Here is a 22,707-nt window from a genome sequence, read left to right as displayed (position 1 = left end):
TTTCATAAAGCTGCAAAATATAACACAGTCTTAATTCCAATGAGGCGGGAACCTCTAGAGGTGATTTAGTACAGTCTCCTCTGATCTATAAACAAGCTGCTGAGATAGCCCAGAAATTCCAGGTCACCAACAAGAAAGTGGTCTGGGAACCTAAACTTATCTCATAAAGGGCATTTCCTTTTCTCTCTTGAGTCGAGGGCTACACAGCTGTAGGCAGCAGAAGAATTTGGAATTCATGACGAAATTAACTTCTGCAAAGTTGCAGAGGGATAGCCACATTAGTCTGTAGCTTCACAAACAACAAGCAGTCCTGTAGCACCTTAAAGACTGACAAATTGATTAGGTTATGAGCTTTCGTGGGTAAGATCCAATTCTTCCTCGAGTGCCCCCATAGGTGCTCCACGATAGGTGTCGGGCTTGCCCCAGCACCGCAGATCGGATCTTTCCAGCAGTTTCTGCCGGACCGCGCATGCGCCGGCGCACACCGCTCCCTTGCACGCTCCCAGCCACGTGTGCGATCCAGTCCCCGCCAGTTCCTTCTTAACCGCCATCGGCTGCAGATGGAATCCGCTCAGGCTGCGGCCAGAGTCAGCGTATTTAGAGTTTTTAGAGTTGTTAGAGTTTCAGAGGTCTTAGTTAGATTGTTTGATTCTTTATTGCAAAAAAAAATAAATAAATAAAGATATATGTAGAAAGTTCTTAGTCAGAGAGAAGGAGGAGCGGAGGCAACACGGGGACGTGAAGGCCAGTAGGCCTCCTGCCGCGGCAGGCTGTGGTCCATGGGAGGGGAACAGGCACAGAGAAGGTGCTAAGTACCCTATTAACACCTCAAAGACTCACCGCGATGTCCTCTTCAGGATTCAAAAAGTGTGAGTCGTGCCGCGAAGCTATGCCGGCCTCTGATGGGCATAGTCAATGCATTAGGTGCCTGGGGGAATCACACGTTACCCAGAAATGCTCCTTTTGTGCAAAGCTCACAGCTAGAGCCAGAAAGGATAGAGAAATGCGGCTGAAAATGCTGCTGTTTGATAAGGCCCTCCAGCCAGACGTGCCAGAAAGGCCTCAATTAGAGGGACCTACAGGGCTCCATAAAAGGAAGGCGGCATCCCTCACCCCCTCGGTGCAGAAACAGAGGAAGCTCTCTCCAGCCCGATCCCTGCCGGCGGCCACAGCGAGTGGGACGGGCGTAGCACACAGCCCCCAGCTGCAGTCACAAACAAGCAGCAGCGCGGCCGCGCACATGGCACAGGCTGAGCCTCCAATTACCAAGCAGCCGGCACGCACAGCCTTCAGAGAGGCAGCCAGGCAAGCACCAGAACCAGCGGCACCGCCGCAAGCGGCACAAACCCCCGCGGCGCCAACGGTGCAGGGCCAACAGGCACGCAGCCTGCAGGCACCAGAGGAGGCCATCCGCGTGGCACCGCAGATAAGCATGCCGAGCGCGGCGCCGAGATCCCTGGCACGTGAAGGGGCGGAGCCAGCCCCGCAGGGGAGGGGAAAGGCAGCAGCAAAAACCTGGCACCGCAGCCCTTCTCTGGGCAGGGCTGCAGGGCTGCTCTCAACAAGCCCTCCCCTTATGCTGCAAACACCAACCAGGAGACATGGGTCTCCCCCAGCCTACCCAGAGCCTCCTTCTCCATTCCTCCAACCAGCGTCACCATGGCTCGGGCCACCCTCGCCCTTTCTGGGATTTGACCCCCTGGAGTACTATCACAAACCAGTTTCACCATTGTCTCAGTCATCCAGACGATCTCGCTCTCCCAGACATTGGGGGTATGCACCTCGAGAGTGGTCCAGGTCTCCATCCCAGGAACCGTGCCCGTGCTGCCACGGTCGTCCTTATCACGCTGGGCATAGACACCACAGGCATACACCCAGGGGCAGGTCCCCCTCGACCGTCCAGTATCCCCACGGACACTCACGGACGGGGACAGAAACACAGTTGTCTCAGGGGGAGTTGATTTTGGAACCCCGAGATTTTCCCTCGCAAGCCTCCAGTGAGAGGGGGTACCACCGACAGCAGGACCCTGAGAGTTCAAGGGAGGCCTACCCTAGTAGTTCCCCCTTGTCCTCCCCCGACGAGGCTACGGCCCCCGGGGATGTTGCCCCCCCGGACGACCTCAAACAGTTTCAGGAGCTATTTAAAAGGGTGGCTTTCACGCAAGGCATCCAAACAGCAGAGGTGCAGGAGAAGCACCACAAGCTCCTCAAAAACCTGAGGCCCCCGGCCTCGTCCAAAATCACTATCCCGCTCGACGAAGCAATCATGGAGTCTGCTACCACCATATGGCAGACCCCGGCTTCCGCTCCACCTATAAACAAGAGAGCGGATAAGAAATACTTTATCCCAGAGAAGGGCATGGAGTTCCTGTTTAGTCACCCACAACCATATTCACTGGTGGTAGAATCGTCTCAGCAGAGATCGAAGACTTCCCAGTACAAAGCGGGGGGAACAGACAGAGATGCCAAGAAGCTAGAGCTATTCGGCAGAAAGGCATACTCCTCCTCCACCCTGCTGCTGAGAATGGCAAATTATGCAGCACATCTAGCAAACCACAATTTCGACAATTACTCCAGGCTTACTTCTCTCATGGATTCACTTCCAGAAGATAAGAAGCCGGTGCTGAAGGCCATCGTGCAAGAGGGCTATGCAGCTTCGAGGATAGGAGTCCAGATCGCCCTGGACGTAGCGGACACGGCGGCACGCTCAATGGCTACGGCAGTGGTCATGCGCAGGGAATCCTGGCTTCAGACATCGGGTATCCCGAGGGATCTGCAGGCAAAAATTGTTGATCTCCCTTTCGACACACAGAAGTTGTTTGCAGAGTCAACTGATTCTGTCCTTCATTCCAGTAAAGACTCAAGAGCTACACTCAGAACCCTCGGTATTTATACCCCTCCATACAGAAAGAAAATGTATTACCCTCAACAAAGGCGATATCCGCACCAACCTCAGCGTGCTCAGTACCAACAGGGCTACGACCAAGGGCGGCATCAACAGCAACAACAGTATAGAACTCCTAGGCGACGTTCCCAACAGAGCCGTGCATCCTCGGGGCAGGCCCAAAGGCAACAAGTTTGACGGACAGGTCGAGGGCTGCACTATTACTACCATCGCGCAATGTCATCCACAATTAATGTTCCATCATCACCTCCGATCGTTCTACTGACAATGGCAAAAGATCACCACAGACAAATGGGTACTGGAGATCATAGCCACGGGTTACGTGATCCCCTTTCAGTCGCTCCCACCGCCAAGACCTCCGCCCAGGCCTCATCTCAGGGATGCCTCCCACGAGGCGAAACTCAAGCACGAGGTGGACCACCTTATGCTCATAGGGGCAGTGGAAAGAGTGCCGGAGCGACTCCAGGGGAAAGGGTTTTATTCACGATACTTCCTCACAGAGAAGAAAACAGGAGGCTGGAGGCCCATCTTAGATCTTCGAGGCCTCAACCAGTACTTGCGCAAACAACGTTTTCGGATGATCACAGTTGCGTCTATACTCCCGGCACTGGACGATGGAGATTCGTTTGCAGCCCTCGACTTACAAGATGCGTATTTTCATATAATGATCCACCCGGCACACAGATGTTTTCTCCGGTTTATGGTTGGCAAAGAACATTTCCGATACAAGGTTCTGCCGTTCGGCCTCTCCTCGGCCCCCAGAGTCTTTACCAAGACCCTGGCAGTGGTGTCAGCCTACCTGCACAGACAGGGGGTATTTATATTCCCATATCTGGACGACTGCCTACTGAAAGGGGCCTCGAAGGCAGAGGTACTACGCATGATACGCGTAACAGCAAACACGTTTTCTTCGCTGGGCCTGGTCATCAACCTTGCGAAGTCAAAGATCGACCCCACACAAGACATAGAGTTCATAGGGGCACGCATAAACTCTATCACAGCAAGGGTTTATCTACCTGATGCTCGCTTTCGCGCCATCGGCTCCCTAGTGCAAGTCATTACATACAGCCCCACGGTGCCGGTTTTAATGTGCTTGCAGCTGCTAGGCCACATGGCAGCGGCAACGTTCGTGGTACAGAACGCCAGATTGCATATGCGCAACCTGCAACATTGGCTGGCGAGCGTCTACAAGCCGGCACCCCACACTGTCCACAGGGTGGTGTCGCTCACGACAGAGGTGTGCAGATCCCTACAATGGTGGGTAAACCCCAAGAACATGCTAACAGGGGTACCCTTTCACCAACCACAAATCTCTATTTTTCTCACTACCGACGCCTCCCACATAGGGTGGGGAGCACACATTGGCGAAAAAGTGATGCAAGGACTGTGGTCCCCTACGGAACAGTCACTGCATATAAATATACTGGAGCTCAGAGCAGTGTTCAATGTCTGCAAACACTTTCGAGACCACATACAAGGCAAAGTAGTCGGGATCAATACAGACAATACCTCCACCACGTTTTATATAAATCGACAAGGAGGAGCTCGATCCCGTGCCTTATGTGCGGAAGCAGTCCGGCTGTGGAACTGGTGTAGCACCAACAATATAACGTTGAAAGCCTCGTACTTTCCAGGCGCTCACAACGTGAAGGCAGACCAGCTGAGCAGGCGCTTCACACTCACACACGAGTGGCAGATCCGCTCCGATCTGCTACGACCGATCTTTCATGCATGGGAGTTTCCCCAGATAGATCTGTTTGCCACTCAACACAACAAGAAGTGCCCCCAATACCGCTCCAGGGCAGGACTGGGGCGGAGCTCCTTGGGGGACGCATTCGCGATTTCGTGGAAGGGCCCCCTGCTTTACGTGTTTTCCCCCACAGTGCTCATCCACAAGGTCTTGCAGAAAGCCAGGAGGGAGAGAGCCCGCATGCTCCTAGTAGTCCCAACATGGGATCGACAGCAATGGTTCCCCTTGCTTCTGTGCATGTCGGACCACCCACCGCTTCCCCTTCCGGTGGTGCTGGACCTACTCACGCAGGCCCAGGGGTCCATAGTGCACCCACACCCCCGAGGCCTGCGCCTGCAAGCATGGTTAATCCATGGCTCAGCTTCCTAGAGAGTACATGTACGGAGGGAGTACAACAAGTCCTGGAGAGTAGCCGAAGGACCTCCACCAGGAAGACCTACAAGCAGAAATGGACTCAATTCACTGCATGGTGTTCTACCAAGCAATTAGCTCCCCTCGATGTGCCTATACCTGTAATACTAGAATACTTACTGGACCTCAAGAGAGGAGGGCTCTCCCTATCCTCGTTGAAGGTCCACCTCGCCGCTATATCGGCTTTTCAGCATGAAGAGGAAGGGCCCACGGTGTTTGCCCATCCTATTGTTACCAGGTTCCTGAAGGGGCTGGTAAACCTGTATCCCCCTTGGAAACCGCTTCCACCATCGTGTAGCTTGGACCTGGTGCTCAGCATGCTAACGGGACCACCGTTTGAACCCTTAGCCACAGTTTCCCTCCGTCTCCTTACGATAAAGACAACCTTCCTTCTTGCAATCATGTCAGCTCGCAGGGTGAGTGAGCTCGCAGCAGTTATGGCAACGCCGCCCTGCACAGTATTCTCAAAGAAGGCGGTAACCTTACAGCTGCACCCAGCCTTCGTTCCGAAAGTTTCTTCAGAGTTCCACCTTAATGAGCCTATAGTTTTACCCTTGTTTTACCCGAAGCCTCACAGCTCCAGCAAGAAGGCACGCCTGCATCTCCTGGACATGAGGAGGGCGTTGGCCTTCTACATAGACAGGACTAAGTCCTTCCGGAAAACGGACAGACTCCTAGTCTCTCTCGCTCCCAGGTCAAAAGGAGAGGGTCTCTCTTCACAGAGAATCTCGAAGCACATTGTGTCCTGCATAAAGATGTGCTACGAATTTCGGAAAACCCCTTTACTGGCCCCGCTTAGGGCTCACTCCACCAGGGCGGTGGCGGCATCAACAGCCTTTTTCAAGGGCATCGCGCTAAAAGACATCTGCAGAGCGGCGATCTGGTCATCCTATGACACCTTCGCCAAGCATTATGCCCTACACCGGGTATTCCAAGAAGATACCCGCCTCTCGACAGCGGTCCTTTCGGGGCAAGCTGCACATAACCCGATTACCCACCTCCTTTCTTGGGTTACTGCTGGGTAGTCACCTATCGTGGAGCACCCACGGGGACACTCGAGGAAGAAAGAGAAGTTACTCACCATAGTAACGATGGTTCTTCGAGATGTGTCCCCGTGGGTGCTCCACCACCTGCCCATCCTCCCCGCTTCGGATCTCTGTTTAGTGTTTTTCAGGAGCATCTGAGGCGGTTGGTCAATGAACTGGCGGGGACCGGATCGCGCACGTGGCCGGGAGCGCACAAGGGAGCGGCGCGCGCCGGCACATGCGCAGTCCGGCAGAAACTGCTGGAAAGATCCAATCTGCGGCGCCGGGGCGAGCCCGACACCTATCGTGGAGCACCCACAGGGACACATCTCGAAGAACCATCATTACTACGGAGAGTAACGTCTCTTTCCTTAAATGACTGGCTGAGGAAGTGGATCTTACCCATGAAAGCTCAAGACCTAAAAAATTTCTTAGTCTTAAAGGTGCTACAGGAGTGCTTGTTACTTCTACATAGAAACTCAGTAATTACCATTCAGTGGAACTATTTGTTAAAATCTATAAAAGTGGATAAACAAATGAATAGGAGCTGAATATTTCTCTGAGAATGCACCCCTGCACATTGAGAGGAGTCTTAACTCAATATACATTGGTTACAAAGGTAGGAGCTTTTCATTTACTGAGGGAAACAGTAAAGACATCGGGCTATCACCTACGTGTTGAGCAGACTGCAATGAAAATTTAACAATGTTAGAGGGCAAGCTTTCTAGATAAAATGTGCCTCATAATGCCATTTGGATGCAATTAAGTGCACACATTAAATATAATGTAAACAGCACAGAACTAAATAAATCTTTCTTTGTTATCGATTAAGTGCCTATTTCTGAAGTGGTAATTGTTCGGTCAACAGCTTAATTCACCATTAATTTTGCAATGATTTGCACACTGGAAGCGATCATAAGGGTCTTTTTATTTAGAGCCAAATTCTGGCTCGTCTGTGCATCGAATACAAAGAGGAGAAAAGTACACGCAGCTTCTCCACTCATTCTGTGCCCTGCACAGGAGTAGGGAAGAATTCCATGGAGTGGAAAGTCTGAAGAAGCAAAGGGCCTGAAATGGGGCGTGCCACAGGCCAGGCCTTAGCACCACTCTTCCCTCCACACCAGCCAGTAAAGCTCGTGGAAATGGGGAATTATGTCGTACTGTCTTCTAGAACAGTACAGTAGACATGGACTGCCTGGGAGTCCCCAGCAAAGATTCTAGTCAAGCTGCACTTTCCCTGTGTTTTCCAGTCCCTGTATAGTCCCCATCCAGCATGTCTGAGGTGCCTATGCAGCAATGTTGCTCTTGCATTATAGTATTTACTGCATGTAGCTACTTTCCCCAGGTAAAACTCTGTGTTGCAGGTAGGGAGAGCTGAATAGTAAAAGTTTAGGTAACCAGATATGACTCAAATATGAGCTTATTGGTACAAATAGTTAACTGAACCAGCTGAACATCTGGAAACTGTAAAAACAGGAATGGAAGCACTCTGAGATTTCTGGCTCTGCAACTCTGTGTGACAATCTGAAAGGGAATGTAAGAAAACATCTGAACTAGGGATGGATGTGAATCACAGATATGGATCTGAACTTCTCCAAAGTTCAGGAATGTTTGGATCTAGGTTTCCATTCATCCCAGGACAATGCTGGGGGCAGCTGTGAAATTTCATCCTTTTACATTTCTTCAGCTTTATTATAAAATGTTTGCAGGGAAAACATAACTGTTGCAGCCCTTTTCCCCTCCCCTCATATTTTCCCCTCCCCTCCTCTGTCACATTTTTAGTGTCAATGGGTGTGTCTATGGTGGAGCTCAAGTTAGCAGACCTGGGTTTGTCAGCCCAGGGCTTCAGTGTCTACACTCTCCTGTAACCCAAGGCTAGAAAATGTTGAACTCTGACTCCCACTGCATTATGCAGGCCACACTCCAACCACCCATATACCAGACTTTTTACCTTCCCCAGATGTGGCCATTATAGCTCTTTTTTGTGGTGCAATGAGGGAAAACGGGACTGTTTTCTTAACTTGGCTGTCCAGAGATCAAAGAAGGTCAGGCCATGGAATTGTGCGGTACATTTGGTAACTTCCCAGAGCAGAATACCAGTGGTGTTGCATCTACATCAGCAAATCCATCAGGCTTGACTCCTGGGTCCAGCTTGACTTAGGCTTGGGATCCTCTACCCCCGTGGACTTGTGGGATTCTAGATCCAAGCCCAGCATTAGCATGATTTGCATGTAGATGGAACTGGGGTTAGGCTAGAGTCTGAGTTCAAACCAGGGCTCACAACACAATGTAAACATACTCAGTGTTTCCCCAGTTACTCCTGCAGTCCAATTCCACACACCAGTCCCTCTCTCATTCCATTTCTCCTGCCCCTTGTTCATTTACCTCCTTAATTTCCTCATGTAGCCCCAGGAGCCCATCTACACAACTTCTGGTAGCTTCTCTTGCCCCTAAATTCCAGCGCACCTCTAAGATTATGCTTCCCTCTTCCTTGCCCCTCCATAGTTACAGATTTATTGGCCCTTCCCTGTTTCCATGCCCCTTGACAACCTCGGGTCTCCACTGCCTGCCTGTTGAACATTCTCCCTAGACACCATTCACAGTTCCTCTTGCATGAGTGCAAGTGGAGAAGGAAGCACCATTTTGGTTCAGTGCAGGCTCCCCCCTACCCTACTGAAGTAGGGAGATAGGGGCAAGAAGCTCTCTGTACCTAGGGGTGTTGCTTGTTGAATGGGGAAATCAGAACACTGCTGGATTAGAAGGTAAGGAAATCAATTAAATGAGCAAAACAAGATCCTCAGACATAGTGCAGGTGTCTTCTGTGGTGCTCAGAAATGAAGGGACAGACACCATGCAGCCATGCATAGAGGTTGGTCCAGCAATAGCATTTGTGTTAACTCACTTCCCCTTTAATAGAACTTTTGTAAATCAACTTTACGTGATGGGGTTCAGCTAAGAATCATCCATTTAGGGGCAACAACACTATGGGAATTTCTTTTGTTCTTTCGATTTCAAAGTGATGAGAGCTCAGAGTGATCTTGCTCCTGTTGGGGGAAAATTTGTTTCCCTTACACTCCTGCTTTCAGTCCTAAGTGGAGTACATTGAAATGACATACCTATCTGAGACTGAGGAACCATAGTAGACTTGCGGTCACACAGTGGGGAGAAAGGAAGCCCTAGTTCTGCTTCTTTGTCACCCTGGAGAAACAAAGTTGAGAGCAGATTAGAATACAGCAAGAGTTGCTTAATATTTGTAATAGCTCTGGGCACTGGCAGGGCCCTCCTCCCTTTTTATTTTTTTAATTGAAGCTCATGTTACGCCCTTAATTGATAGATTCAGATGTTTAAAGAAGAACTTGGTTTATTCTGGGCACTCAAACCGTATTCTTTACAAGCTTCTTTTAGACATCTACAACCTCGCAGTCCAACTACTGGCCAACCTCCTCTTGCAGCAATAGCATCCACTCTGTTCTGCACTCTCTCTCATTCTATTCTGAATAGGACAGCTTTCATTTTTCTTACACAATTTACAGCACTATTAAATACAAACAAATACACTGAACATAAACAAGATAGACCTATTCTTAAACATCCATTCTGAGGACATCACACATTCATATTTTAACAGATAAATCAATTTGAAGGAGATCTAGAGATTGAAGCCATCAGAGATTGAATCCCAGCATTTGCTTGTGTTTCCTATGCTTACAAATATATCCTGATTGAAAGCACTCTTTGCCTATTGGGTTTTAATATGGAGTACCCTGAAAATAAAAGAGGGTTCTTTACAGTACTTCTCACGTGAAACCAACAGCTAATGGAACTTTATTATTAGAGTAAGGCCCCCAAGATAACATGTCCCCGTCAGGACTTCTCCAGGCTTTGATTCTATTTGTATTTTTTACTATGCATTTGTAGCTCTATAAAGTGGCTCACACCTGCTTCAGAATTTTCTCTGAGCAAAATACTGAAACCCTCAGTGTGCTATAGCTGGTAGAGCTGTTGCCCAAAAGAAATGCTGATGCTCAGAAGCCTGGACACATTTTCCAGGACCAGAATTGCATGCCCTCCTCTGTCATGACACTTATGCAAAAGATCAAGTGTTAAAATCCCTTCTGGGCCAACCCATTTCACTTGTCAGAATGCCCTTTAATTTGTTTCACTCTGACACAGAAAACAATGAGCAGAGAGGACAATAATTTACATGAACTAACATATATGACCACTCAGATTTAAAATAGCTTGTGAAATATGCCAGTATCAACACACTAAATAAACAGCCCACTCCAACTTCATTGAACACGGTGACAGTGTTCCACATGGTTGTGACTGGGAGCCAAAATAAACTGCAACAATTTTAAATTATTACAGAAATCAACTGTCGGCGTGAGAAGTCCTGGAAGTTTCTTTTCTGTGTTTGTTCACACCCAAGTAATTGCTGCGACCTGACCTGGTGTCCAACAAGCTAAAAGCTGACTGACCTGGCTCCCAACAAGCAAAACAAACTAAAAAAAAAAAAACAAAAACAAAACTCACTGACTTGCCTCCCAATAAGCTTGGGCCTTACCTCCCCAGTAGCAGTGCAAGGCAGCACTCGCTGTCTAACCATGCAGGGAGAGGGGGAAGGTGCTGATGCCTGCAGACTTACCACAAAGTCATAGGGTGAGTGCTGGCTCACCCTGCTGCATTGGGAAGCCCCAAGCTTCACCGTCGGCTGGATCAAAGTCAGGGGCTGGATTTGGCCCATGATCCACAAGTTCCCCCTCTCTGCCTTACTGTATTCCTTTGGGTCCTATGTATTTTTGGGCTTGCATAGTCATCAGTTTTTCAGTGATCTAATGTCTACTTAATAGGTGACTATTCTGCAAAGTGTACTGTCCTTCTGACTTGGAAAAGCGTAATGATGTTTGTATGGTGAGATTTTTACTAGCATATACAGATCACCATCTCTTGAAAAGTAAATGACTTTAATGCTTCCAGTCGAAGGCTGGTAGTGTCTTTGTTAAATCAGGATTACTGCAGTATCTTTACATTTCAGGATTTTTATACAACTGACTGAAAAGAGCTACAAAGGGATCTCACTGAAGAGGGTGACTGAGCAACAAAATGGGAGATGAAATTTAGCACTGATAAGTGCATACTAATACACCTTGGAAAAATAATCACAACTATACAGACATTGTGCCTAAATTTGCAGTTACCACTCGAGAAGGAGATGTTGGACTTGTTGCGGATAGCTCTCTGAAACCATCCCCCAGTGTGCACTGAGCAGTCAAAAATCTAATAGACTGTTAGGAACCACTAGAATATGTATAGAAAATAAAATAAAGTATCACAATGCTGCTATATAAATCTATGGTACACCCACATCTTGAACAATGTGTAGCATTCTTTTGCCCCATCTCATATATAAATACATAAAAAATGAAAAACGTGTAGAGAAGGGCAACAAAAATGATTAGGAACATAAGACAGTTCCACATGAGGACAGATTTACAGGACTGGAATGTTTCATCTTAGAAAAGAGAGGACCAAGTGGGAACACGATAGTGATCCATAAAATTTGAATGGAGAGGAGAAAGTGAATAGGCAATATTTATCCCTTCACATAACACAAGAACCAGGGGGCTTTCAATGAAATTAATAAGCAGAAAATGTAAAAATAAACTAAAGGAAGCCTGTTGTCACGCAGTGCACAGTCTGTAGAAATCATTGCAAGGGGACTTTGTGATGTCCCATATTATAAGTGGGTTCAAAAAAGAATTAGATAAGTTCATATAGATTGGTCCCTCAATAGCCATAAGCCAAGCTGGTCAGGGACACAACCCCATGCTGGAGTGCGGAGGATGTCCCTAAACCTTCAACTTTCAGAAACATCTGACACTGGACACTGTCAGAAGACAACATACTAGGCTATATGGACCATTAGTTTGACCCAGTATGGACATTCCTATAGTCTTGTGGTAGAAAAATTTTGAATTTCTAAATATTGTCTGTATTTTGAAAACAAAATAAATAAACTGAATAATAATATGAATGTTATTAACAATTTTAATAATAAACTTCACTGCAGTTTTCACTGCCTCTTCCCCCTATGTTTCAACTATCTGTGGAGCTTGTCAACATTTCTTTATTTTGGAAATAATACAAAATTTTGAAGTTGGAGAGTGAAAAAGATCAATAAAATTGTTCTGATTTTTTTGACCAGCACTACTTTTTTCACTATTAAACAGCAATTTTTGAAAAAAAATTACTTTTACTGTACCTAAAGAGAAAAAACCCTAAGGTCTGAGTTTGATGATTGTATGGGTATCACACAGGAATCAATCATGTGTCTGAATTGTGGTTCTGGTAACAGGGAGCCCTGCAAGATCTAAAGGTTAGACCACAAGTCAACAGAAAGGGTAACAACATTTTGATTATATATGTCCACTTCTGTAATCTACAATGTATTGGGTTTTATTAGTTTTCAAGACTTCATAGGAAAGTAGAAATCAAGTAGAGTTTAAACTGGCATAAAACTGGCAGCAGAATCAGGCCAGAGAGAAATAGGAGGAGCCTCGTCATTGAAGGAAATGACAGTCTGGATCTAATGCTGAGTGTTCCCCCTGAGTTGCACTCAGTTCCTGAAGGTCTTAAATGGTTGACAAGCTGGGTACTCAGACATTTTGCCTTTTGGTGTTTAGAAATATGCATTCCTAAACTGGCCACAGTTCTGCTGGATGTCTGAAAGACTGAGAATTTCAAATATGTTAATAAAGGCAGCATACAAGACGCTAACAGTCAGAAATAGCAATACAGTTTCAATGAAGTCAGATGAAAAAAGGTATCTACTTTGCTGCTATAAGAGGTACTTTTGCTATGAAAAATGTACGTGAAAGAAGATGTTGACCTATAGGATTAATTCTCCCTTTCCCATTCCATCCCTCATTCTGTCAGCAAAACTACAAAATAATGTTGTAAAATCCCCAGGTTACCTGTCTGAAGAACTCCTCTAGCAAGGACATGGTCCAGCGATGATGAAGCTCCCAGGCCTTGGCTGGATGACTGATGTCTGCTGTATGCAACAACAGTGATAAGGCTTTCGGCTTGTCGATTCTGCAAACCCAAATGACAGAACAAATTAATTGTCTGCACCAGTATGGAAACAGAAAGAACAAAAACCCAGCTAAGCAAGTAAATGAGGCCACCGTAACCTTTGACTGGGCTACTTAGAGATTGATTTGTGCATTTACGAAATTGACAACTCTGAAAGATTAATCTAGCTTTCCAAAATAAACCTTTCCTTTGCTAATGAAGTCATTCAGAAGTGTAAAAGGAAACAGGGAGCATTAGCTTCCCTTATTTTCTTTAAAGCATTTTTGTGTGTGCATGAGTGAGCTTTGCACATTGACACTATTCTCAGGATGGGCTGGGTTACATTTTATGAAACTCCAGTCAGTAAACAGTTCCAGATTATTTTAGTTTGTTGACTTGCTGAAACAATTAGGGCTTGATTCTGATCTCACAGTGATAAGCATCAACAATAATTCCATTTAAACCAAGTGAATTCCACCAGTAAAAAGCTGGTGCATGTAAGAGATCAGAGAAGAAACTCTTTGGAGATTGTAAGAGGCTGAAATTTTCTTAAAACCACGCTACTGACAGGACAGCCCAGGAGCCTAGTGAATTATGATCTAAACTAGGGCTATCTTATTTGATCTTTCAAAAAAGAGGACACCCCTGAGGGAGCGTGTATCTGTATCAGTATCCATCAACTCACATTGTATTAATGTACCTTATACACTGTAACACATTAATATAATGTCAGTCGGTAGATACTGATGCAGACATACCATATCTCAGGGGTGCCCTCTTTTTTGAAAGTTCAAATGTGGTAACCCTAATCTATATCCCCAGGCACTAATCCCAATCTCTTATTCTCCCAGACTGGCAGGAGTGCTGCAGAAGCAATACAACTAGCACCTCAGAGGAAAGAGCAGCCAGCTAGTGTCAGCCTTGTCTGATGTAGGTACAGATTTGCCAGGATCTGGGAAGCCATGCACCAAGCCCTTCTAGGGTGGAAGGATACTATCCACAATGCAGAGGTTTGAGGGTGTGGATAATTGGTGTGCGAGTTGGGAGGGGTAAGTAGGGGAGGAGTGAAGAGACCTGGGGCTCTAAGTTGCTCACAGAATACCTTGGGAGAGGAAAAGCCCTTCTTCCAATTATTCTGCCTCCTCCGTAGCACACACGTGCCCTCTGTGGCTTTCCGATTGTCTCAAACTTCAGAGCTGGCTCCCCGCAGTGGAGGCACAAGCTGCACTCTGTAGAACATTGCTGCAGGCAGTGTTGCCCTCAAGGCCTCTGACTTTCAGTCATACTCCCCATCTGGATGACACGGGCTCTTTAGCCCGTATTGTTACAAAACAGAAAAAGATTGGGAAAGTTCATCCCAAAGCTTTGCTGTTTAGAAGTTGTGATCCTCCACGGTATCATATGGCATGCGCCTGAGGGCTCACATGTGAATTCATTCAAAAATCCAACAAATGAAACAGACGGGTGTGGACATCAGAGGGTCCTCTGGAGACTTCAGAAGTTTAATACAATGGCAAAGGACCAGCTGAAGTGCAGCCCTTCACTGCACACAGTGTCAGGAGGTGACTCACCCTTCTGGCTGTTGCAAAGCATTCTTCATGGCTTTGATTTGCTGGAAGTGACAGGACATATCAGTGGCCAACACCATCTCTACCACAAGAGCCCTGAATTCCCTTTGGGGGCAGATATTGAGCCAAGAGAAAAGAGGAAAGAGAAAGAGAACAAGTTTAAAGAAGCTGTTTCTTTTGTTGGGTAGCTGCAAATCACTCCTGATATTTCCCCCACTTAAACTCTTCATGTTATCAGGAGAAGAGAGGAAGAGGAATCTCATGTTGTACATTCCAACCAGAGAGTGAGCAATTTAGTCAGACAATTACCTCTGACTAAAAGAATTCCCAGCGGTTTCTGACAAGTCCATTACAGTCCACTGTTTCCAATTAAACACAAAGCTCCCAAATCAATTTCTTCTATAGGAGCCTCTTAAAAGGAAGCAAGCAGGCTGTTCAAATAGTGTGCATGCCCTGGGTAGGAGTGAGTGAACTTTGGAAAACAACTGTATATTGACTTACCTCCTGAGCCAGTTTTTTAAATAGATTTCTTAGAAAAACTAAGTGGCTAGTGTCCATGTCTTAGTACTCGTCTGAAAAGTTCATATATTTTAACTTCATAGCTTGTGCAAACTGAACTTATTGCACCCGCCAGCCTCTTTGCACCTCTCCCCCCAGCTTCCTCCACAGGGTCTCTGTGCACCCGCCGCAATTCACCCATCCTAATTTTAGGCCCTTTCACTCTCCCCTCCAAACAGTAACACCGTGCATCGCCATTCCCACTTCTCCCATACTTTTTATTTTCCTCCATGGCAAGGGCCGCTATTCCTCCCCAAGGCAGGGGCTCTGCGCACCTCCTATTTCCATGCTCCCTGCTATGGGGTCTCTGATTCTCCCCACTCCCACGGGTTCTGTGTGCTCCTGCTCCCTACACCCATGCCAGGGGGCTGGTGTGAATCCTCACTGCCTTTCCTTAATTCCCATGCTCGGGTTCTGTGTGCTCCCCTTCCTACTCCTCCACTCTCCCCACTCCAAGGGATCCCATGATTCCCCTTCTCCCCACCTCTATACCCTTATGCCCTTTTCTTTCTGTCTGGGGGATAAGTCATTCTGAGAGTCAACATGTTAAATTCCATAGGCAGGATGAGCAGAAAAACTGCCATACTGTGCCACCCTTACTTCTGCAATGCTGCTGGTAACAGCAGTGCCTTCAGAGCTAGGCATCCAGCCAGCAGCTGCCACTCTCTGGCTGTCCAACTTGAGCCATGGAACCTCCTTCATTACAAATGAAGCACCATTGGATTTAGACAGGATAGCAGAGATGCTTTCGCCTGTGGCTATACTAAAGAGCTGGAAGTGGCAGGGGGTGCTCCCCTTTTAGTTTCAGATTTGTCAGCCCAAATCAATATGGTTTTGGCCCTTTGATGCTGCGCTCATTCTTCAAAATTCCGGGAATGGTGCAGAGTTATCATGTTAGACAGACAGAGAAGTGTCATTAAGTTGTGGTTGTTCACTCCTACCTAGTCCATAGCACTTTTTTTCAAAACTACTTTCCTGTTCAAGTGTGTAACATTTTCTTTCTGATATTGCTAATTCAAAATACTTCACAACTAATAAATGAATGGTTTTAAAATGATATATCCCTATGATCTTCATAAAAGGGATGTGGTTCTGTCATGAATTCTAATCTAATCTTTACTTTGGGGGACCTATTCATCCTGTTGCACTTTGCAAAACCTCCTTCTCCTCCACGGAGTTGTTAGGGGTCTGTATTCCAGAGGAGGGCACATAGTACTTGCATCAATGCTCTTGTTGGAAAAAGCAGCTCTAACAGGGAGCTGGCTTTCTACGGGAGTCCCACCAACAGACCTTGTGTACATACTGTATTAGCACATCTCATGTGTGCCCTGCCCACACAGTCTGCCCACTTTTCTAGCTGCTGTGGTAGGCATTTGAAGATGCCTCCCAGCATCTTCAGATGGATTTCCCAGCAGCAGGAGATTACATTTGCACTTTCTGGTGTCATCAACTAGGGCGTAACTAAAGCAATGGGATAAAAATCCTATATATATTGTAAGTGATACAGTAATACTTCTATGGTATCTTTATCACTGTTTATGGCAGACTTGAAATAATTAATTATGCATGCTTGAGTCACAGGCGTGCATTGTCGTTACATCACTAGGCTGTTCTTTGACCTCTGGTCTGATTTAATTTACACACATAAATTCTTTCAACTCTCATTAGTCCATCTGGAACCCACAATAACATGCTCATTAGGACAACTGCCCTGAGGACGTTCACTTCATGAAATGTTTCATAATATTTTCTGATGTTGTGGTCCATGTGGTTTTTCTCCTTAACTCCATCCAATTTATCCTGCGGTCTATTGAAAAAAATTATGTCTACGTAAAGTCACAGACACTGGAGAAGAAAAGGCCTATTGAGCTCATCTATCCGTGTCCTGGGGCCCACAAGCAGGATTGTTGGCGCTTTGTCCATTCCACTTCAGTCAAATTCATGCATTTTTGTGCATGGCAGAAAATCATGTATATCTGTGTACTGTGGGGTTCACATTTTTTATTCTCATGGAAAATAATAATAGAACAACAATGCCTTAAGGGCAATATTTTGAGAGGCTGATATCTAAGTGATGTGCATACACACACACTCCACACATAGAAATACCAGATTTGGACAAGAACAATATAGAATTGCTTGTGCAAATGTCTCTCTGTTATATGTACAAATGAGGATTATGGGCAGGTAAATTTTTCAACCTGAATATTTGTAAATGCATCTCTAAAAGTTTCAAACATCCTACAAAAGGCATAATTGACCTGCAATACCAACACATCAGTAACACACACACACAGCATGATATGGTATGAGAGATCACATACCCAACTGTTGGATCACGACTTCAAGTCTGTAAACAATGGTTTTTGAAACCTTTCATTAGACACTATTTCCTGAGTTGTACACTGACAGGAGCTCAAGAGTCAATATTTTCTAGATCCTTTTTTACTTCTGTACTTGTCAGTAAGGGCTTGTACTAAACATACTCTTATTTCAAAAAACTTCATCGTATTTTTTAGCAGAGGAATACAGTGCCATAAAAGATCCATAACTGTACCTCGGAAAGCATCTGTTTTCTTTGCAATTTATTTTCTTAATTCAGTCTGATTTATTTTAGTTTCAGTTTTATAATGTATTTGTTAACTGCTTCAGAAATGAGGTTTGTCAGATGAAGTAACCTATCAAATTTTCTTATAGTTCACAAGTAGCAGGGTCCTTTAATATGAAAGGAAAAAAGGTGCAGAAAATTAAACTAAGGACTGAGCTCTTTTCTCCATGATTTCTCCCCACGCCCCCTCAGTAGACCTCTTGTAGGCTCCGCTGCTCTCCCTGCACACGCAAAAGTCACAAGATCTGCTGTACTGATTGGATAGCAGAACCTTCCCTGAAAACATTATGGCTGTGGCCACACTAGCCCCTCCTTTTGGAGGGACTATGGTAATGTTGCGCTTTGGCAGTTGCTAATGAGGCACTGCCCAGAATATGCAGCGCCTCAGAAGCATAATGGTGGCTGCACGCATTTGGAAAGTGCTGCTTTCAAAACGCACACCGACGATGTAGCCAGGAGCCTTTTGAAAAGACCCCCTGATTTCGAAAGCCCCTTATTCCCATTTGGTTTTGGGAAGAAGGGGGTTTTGAAATCAGAGGGTCGCTTCGAAAGGCTCCCAGCTACAGAGGCAGCGTACATTTCAAAAACAGCACCTTCAAAACACATGCGGCCACCGTTATGCTAATGAGGTGCTGCATATTCATGGCAGCACCTCATTAGCATCTGCCAAAGTGTCACATTACCATAGCCCTCCAAAAGGAGGAGCTAGTGTGGCCACACCCTACTAGACTAGAAAGACTAAACACCCAAATTATGTTTACACTGGGTCATTGTTTTGAAATAATTTATGCAATTTGCAGAAAGCAAACTGCGTAAATTATTTCAAAATACCTTATTCTGAAATTGCTGCTGTCCAAATGTTACCGAAGTTTGGAATAAGCAGGTCTTCCAAAAATCCCTTTACTCCTCCCACGATGAGGGGTAGCAGAACTGGAATAGCCCACCAAAAAAGCAGAGCTATTTTGGCCTCTGCAAATGAAGTACTGCATGGACTTCAAAAAGAAATTAACAGGATGAGAAAAAGTGTTTTGGAAAGGGGAAAAAAGAAAATCCCATCTGGGAATGTTTATTAAATGTTTGCTTCACTATATTTGGGTGGAAAATATGACACCCAGACACTTTCCACAAAGGAAGTAAAAGGACAGCAATTTTGAATTATGAAAAAGAGGTCTTAGGCTTGGTGGAACATACTAGAGAGAAATGTGGGTGTAATTATTTTCTTTCAACAGGAGGTTAATCTGTTACTCAAGTTTACTCTCTAGATTCTTATAATTTTGTTTTATATGTAACCATTTCCAGTATTCTTACTCACTCCAGTGTACTTTAATTCGTTTGTTCACCATAAACACATCAGTGCTGTTGGTTTAAACAAAGTGAAGGTCCTGAGCTGACTCTTACAAGTTTAGGGGTGCGTCTACACTAGCCCCCTTCTTTGAATGGGGCATGCTAAGCAGGCAGGTCAGAGGAGGCTAATGAGGTGCTAAGATGCATATACAGCACCTCATTAGCATAATTGCTGCTATGGGAACTCTAACATTTCTAACTTGGAAGCACTGACAGGCAAAGTAGCTGCGGATATTTCAAAGTGTACGCCGAACTCTGATGTTCCCTTACTCCCTTTGGGAGTTTGGCACGTACTTCAAAGTGCCCGCAGCTGCACTGCCTGTCAGGGCTTCCAAGTTAGTAGCTTTCAAGTTCCCGCAGTGGCCGTTATGCTCATGAGGTGCTGCATATGCATCACAACCCCTCATTAGCCTCCTCTGACATGCCTGTTAGTACGAATGGGGCTAGTGTATATGCATCCTATGTGTACTGATCCTTTGGGCACAGCAGGAATGGTAACTCAGTGAAGAAGGGGTTGGACACTTCAAGAAATGCTCCAAGGATTCGGGAGTGGATACATGTTTTTTGGCACCTACAGAGAGCATGAGGCCTACACACCTGCCTGCAAGGTGAGGCCTGTGCTACCAGAGGCTTTTATTTTCAGGGATGTGATGCACAGTAAGCTTGGATAAGACTCCTTCATGCTAAAGACAAGTGGCAGTGAGGTGTCCCATAATACTGGACACCCTTTGGAAGCATCATGCTGGGACAAACAAAACATGTTTGACCTGAAATATTTTACTTTCAGGGACTTTTTAAATCCTTGATTCACAAAGCAGGAGGTTTAGGTGACTCTTGATAGCACTCGGGAGGTGCACTGGCCCCCTGTACCTCATGCCAAAATGTTAACTATCAACTGCGGTTCCCTTACATGCCCGCTGCCTGCCCCTCTGAATGGTCCTCTCTACACCCCATCCTTCCGCTGGCACCAGTTGCCCCTGGAAGGAGGTGCTGGTGGTATCTCTCTTACAACTTTTAGCCCAGTGCTCAGGCTGTGATAGGTGCTAATTTTTGCAGCAGGGAGGCCACTGGATGAATTTTGGTAAGTCATTGCTAGCTGCACATTTCTAAAATATTAATGGAGAATGAATAGGCTCTGGGAGAGCGCTTGGGTGCAGGAAGAAGCTACAGGCTGTTGCAGAGCATTGGGGTGCAGTAGAGGGTGATAGGTGTGTGCCTTGGGATGGTGCTCCATGCTGGGGCAGGGTATTGGATGTGGCAGGGGGCAGGAATTTGGGTGCAGGGGGGGGACTCTGATCTAGACCAGGGGGCTGAGATACAGGAGGGAGTGTGAAGTGCAGATTCTGACCTGGAAACATTAGCACAGAGGGATCAGAGCTAGTGGCACAACAGGGCTCAGGCAGGTTCCTTCACAGCAGTGACCTCAAGCCACCCCTGGAAGTAGCTGTCTGCTGGCATGTCTCTGTGCGCTTCTTGCAGCAAGGGAGGCAGCAGGACTCTGTGCGCTGCCTGTGCCCACAAACACTGTCAACTCCCCACCACCACTACTGGAGCTACAGGCCAATGGGAGCTGTGAGGACAGTGCTGGAGATGGGGCAATGCTTGGATATGCATTTTCCCCTCTGCCAGGGGCATGCAAAGACTTGTCAGCCCTAACTGCTTCTGTGAGCCATGGAGGCACAGGCAGCTTGCCTGAGCGCCCCACTATGCTGTAGGAATTTTAATGGCCCAGAGATCATGAGGAGGCAGCCAAAGAGCTGCTCTGCTAAAGATCATGCTGGGCAGACAGACATGTTAGATGGGCTGTATTCAGCTCTCAGGACATATTTTGCACCTCCCACTGCAGGGTTAGGTGAATTTCTGCCAAAGTGTGAATAATTTCAGGCCAACCAAATAGTTTCATTTTTCCTGGCGAATAAACTGTTTGCTTAATTTTTTTTGCCCAGTTCTAATTGTGACCGGGGGCTGCAGCCGGGGGTGGAGGGGATTGTGCTCAGTCTCCTAAGAATATGGCCAAAAGCAGCTTCTAACAATGTACTTGGTAGCCAATGACATGCATTCGTACTGCAGCTCAGAATGAATTATTGTTTTTCATTGAACGGACAAAGCAATGCACCCCCCATCCAAGTTAAGTGCGCAGAGGGTGGTGGCTGGCACATCACAGTGTTTTGATTTAGTTTTCTTGGTCAATTTTTTATTTATTCATTTTCACAAAGAGTTTAGAGACCAAATTATTTCCCAGGGTTGACTCATCTTTCTAAGACAGATAAACCCAGTTTCCATGTTTTTTATACTGTTGTGGCCTTTCCATGATACTCCACTTACGACAAAACTACCTCACTCACAAGTGCAGAACCATACAATTTGCCGTTTGTGTGGTTAGCTGAAGGCTCCCATGTAAGAGGTTATAGCATTTCAACACCTACATGTTATGAACTGTGTTGGGATGAAAGACGTTATTCCTAAAATGATATTATAAGGAAGAAGCGAGGTGGGAATTAAGATGCTAAGAGAAAGAGGAAAGTGGAAGAAATGAAAGAGAATCAAGGAAGCTGTCAAGTACCATTGGCCCACATTTAAATTTGTGGACAATGTAGTTACAGTAGGGATGAATTTGTCCCATTGTGCTTTGTATATCCCTCACTCAACTTTTTGGGGGTGGAAGTGGGAGATTTAAGACAAAATTGAAATTTTGGCCCCAATCTGATCAGACTACTTCCTCTATTTTCCCAACATTTTCTTTTCCACCTTCATCATTAACTTTCAACAAGATACTTAAGCATCTGCTTAATTCTGAATACCGAGCAATCCCACTAACTTCAGTGTAGATATGTTGCTGAACTAGAACTGTAATTTCTCTTTTGCTCAAAATATCATCATAGGTGTAGAAATTCTGTGTCAAATTACTTCACAACCAGCATGAATCCAAGATGGCTACCCTGCTATGACCACTTGGGATGTGCCAAAGAAAAATTAGGTGGTTCTGGAATTTAGGCTGGCTGCTCAGGTAGGGTTACCTTGTTACGATCCCTGGTTCCACCTGTCATAAGAGTTTCTGTGCTGGGAAGACTGGGTGAATATGGACCACAGACTCAATGGAGAAGGAAAAGGGTGAGCCGTCCTTTCCCTTTCTCCTCCCTGACCCAGCTTACCAGGCCCTGGAGAAGTATGGCTGAGTGGCCTCCATTTCCATTGAACTCAATAAGCACTGTGTGCGCTCAAGAGTTTGTTCAGTTTGAATGCATACATGAGCCAGTATATGTTTGTCTGGAATAACCTGATCGGATGCTTTCTCTCCAGTGAGAAAGAATACTGACCAATTTATTACAATTAATTTAAGATTCTTCCTGTCTGGTCCCGGTAACTCTATATGTTTTATGCATAATTGTTATTTCGAAGGCATCAGTTATTTCAAGTTAAAAAAAGAGGTACAATTTTTCTTCCAGTTTAAATAATCTTCT

General features: G+C 46.0%; 1 protein-coding gene across 6 annotated transcripts in view; it reads right to left on the bottom strand.

Moving 5' to 3' along the window:
- PDE1C (phosphodiesterase 1C) overlaps positions 1–22,707 on the bottom strand; it is a 329,257-nt gene that overhangs the window by 67,841 nt on the left and 238,709 nt on the right. For all 6 annotated transcript variants that reach the window (XR_012644546.1, XM_074988155.1, XM_074988154.1 and 3 more), the window contains 3 exons: positions 14,740–14,841; positions 13,069–13,189; positions 9,208–9,289 (listed from right to left, as the gene is read on the bottom strand). Coding sequence is in view for 5 of the 6 variants with exons in the window: in XM_074988155.1 (XP_074844256.1) it covers positions 9,208–9,289; positions 13,069–13,189; positions 14,740–14,841 (305 nt within the window). In the remaining variant the exon portion in view is untranslated. The remainder of the gene's footprint in view (positions 1–9,207; positions 9,290–13,068; positions 13,190–14,739; positions 14,842–22,707) is intronic.

Source organism: Carettochelys insculpta, chromosome 2 (genome assembly GCF_033958435.1).
Source record: "Carettochelys insculpta isolate YL-2023 chromosome 2, ASM3395843v1, whole genome shotgun sequence".
Lineage (NCBI taxonomy): Eukaryota > Metazoa > Chordata > Testudines > Carettochelyidae > Carettochelys > Carettochelys insculpta.
This window is presented reverse-complemented; position numbering and strand designations above follow the sequence as displayed.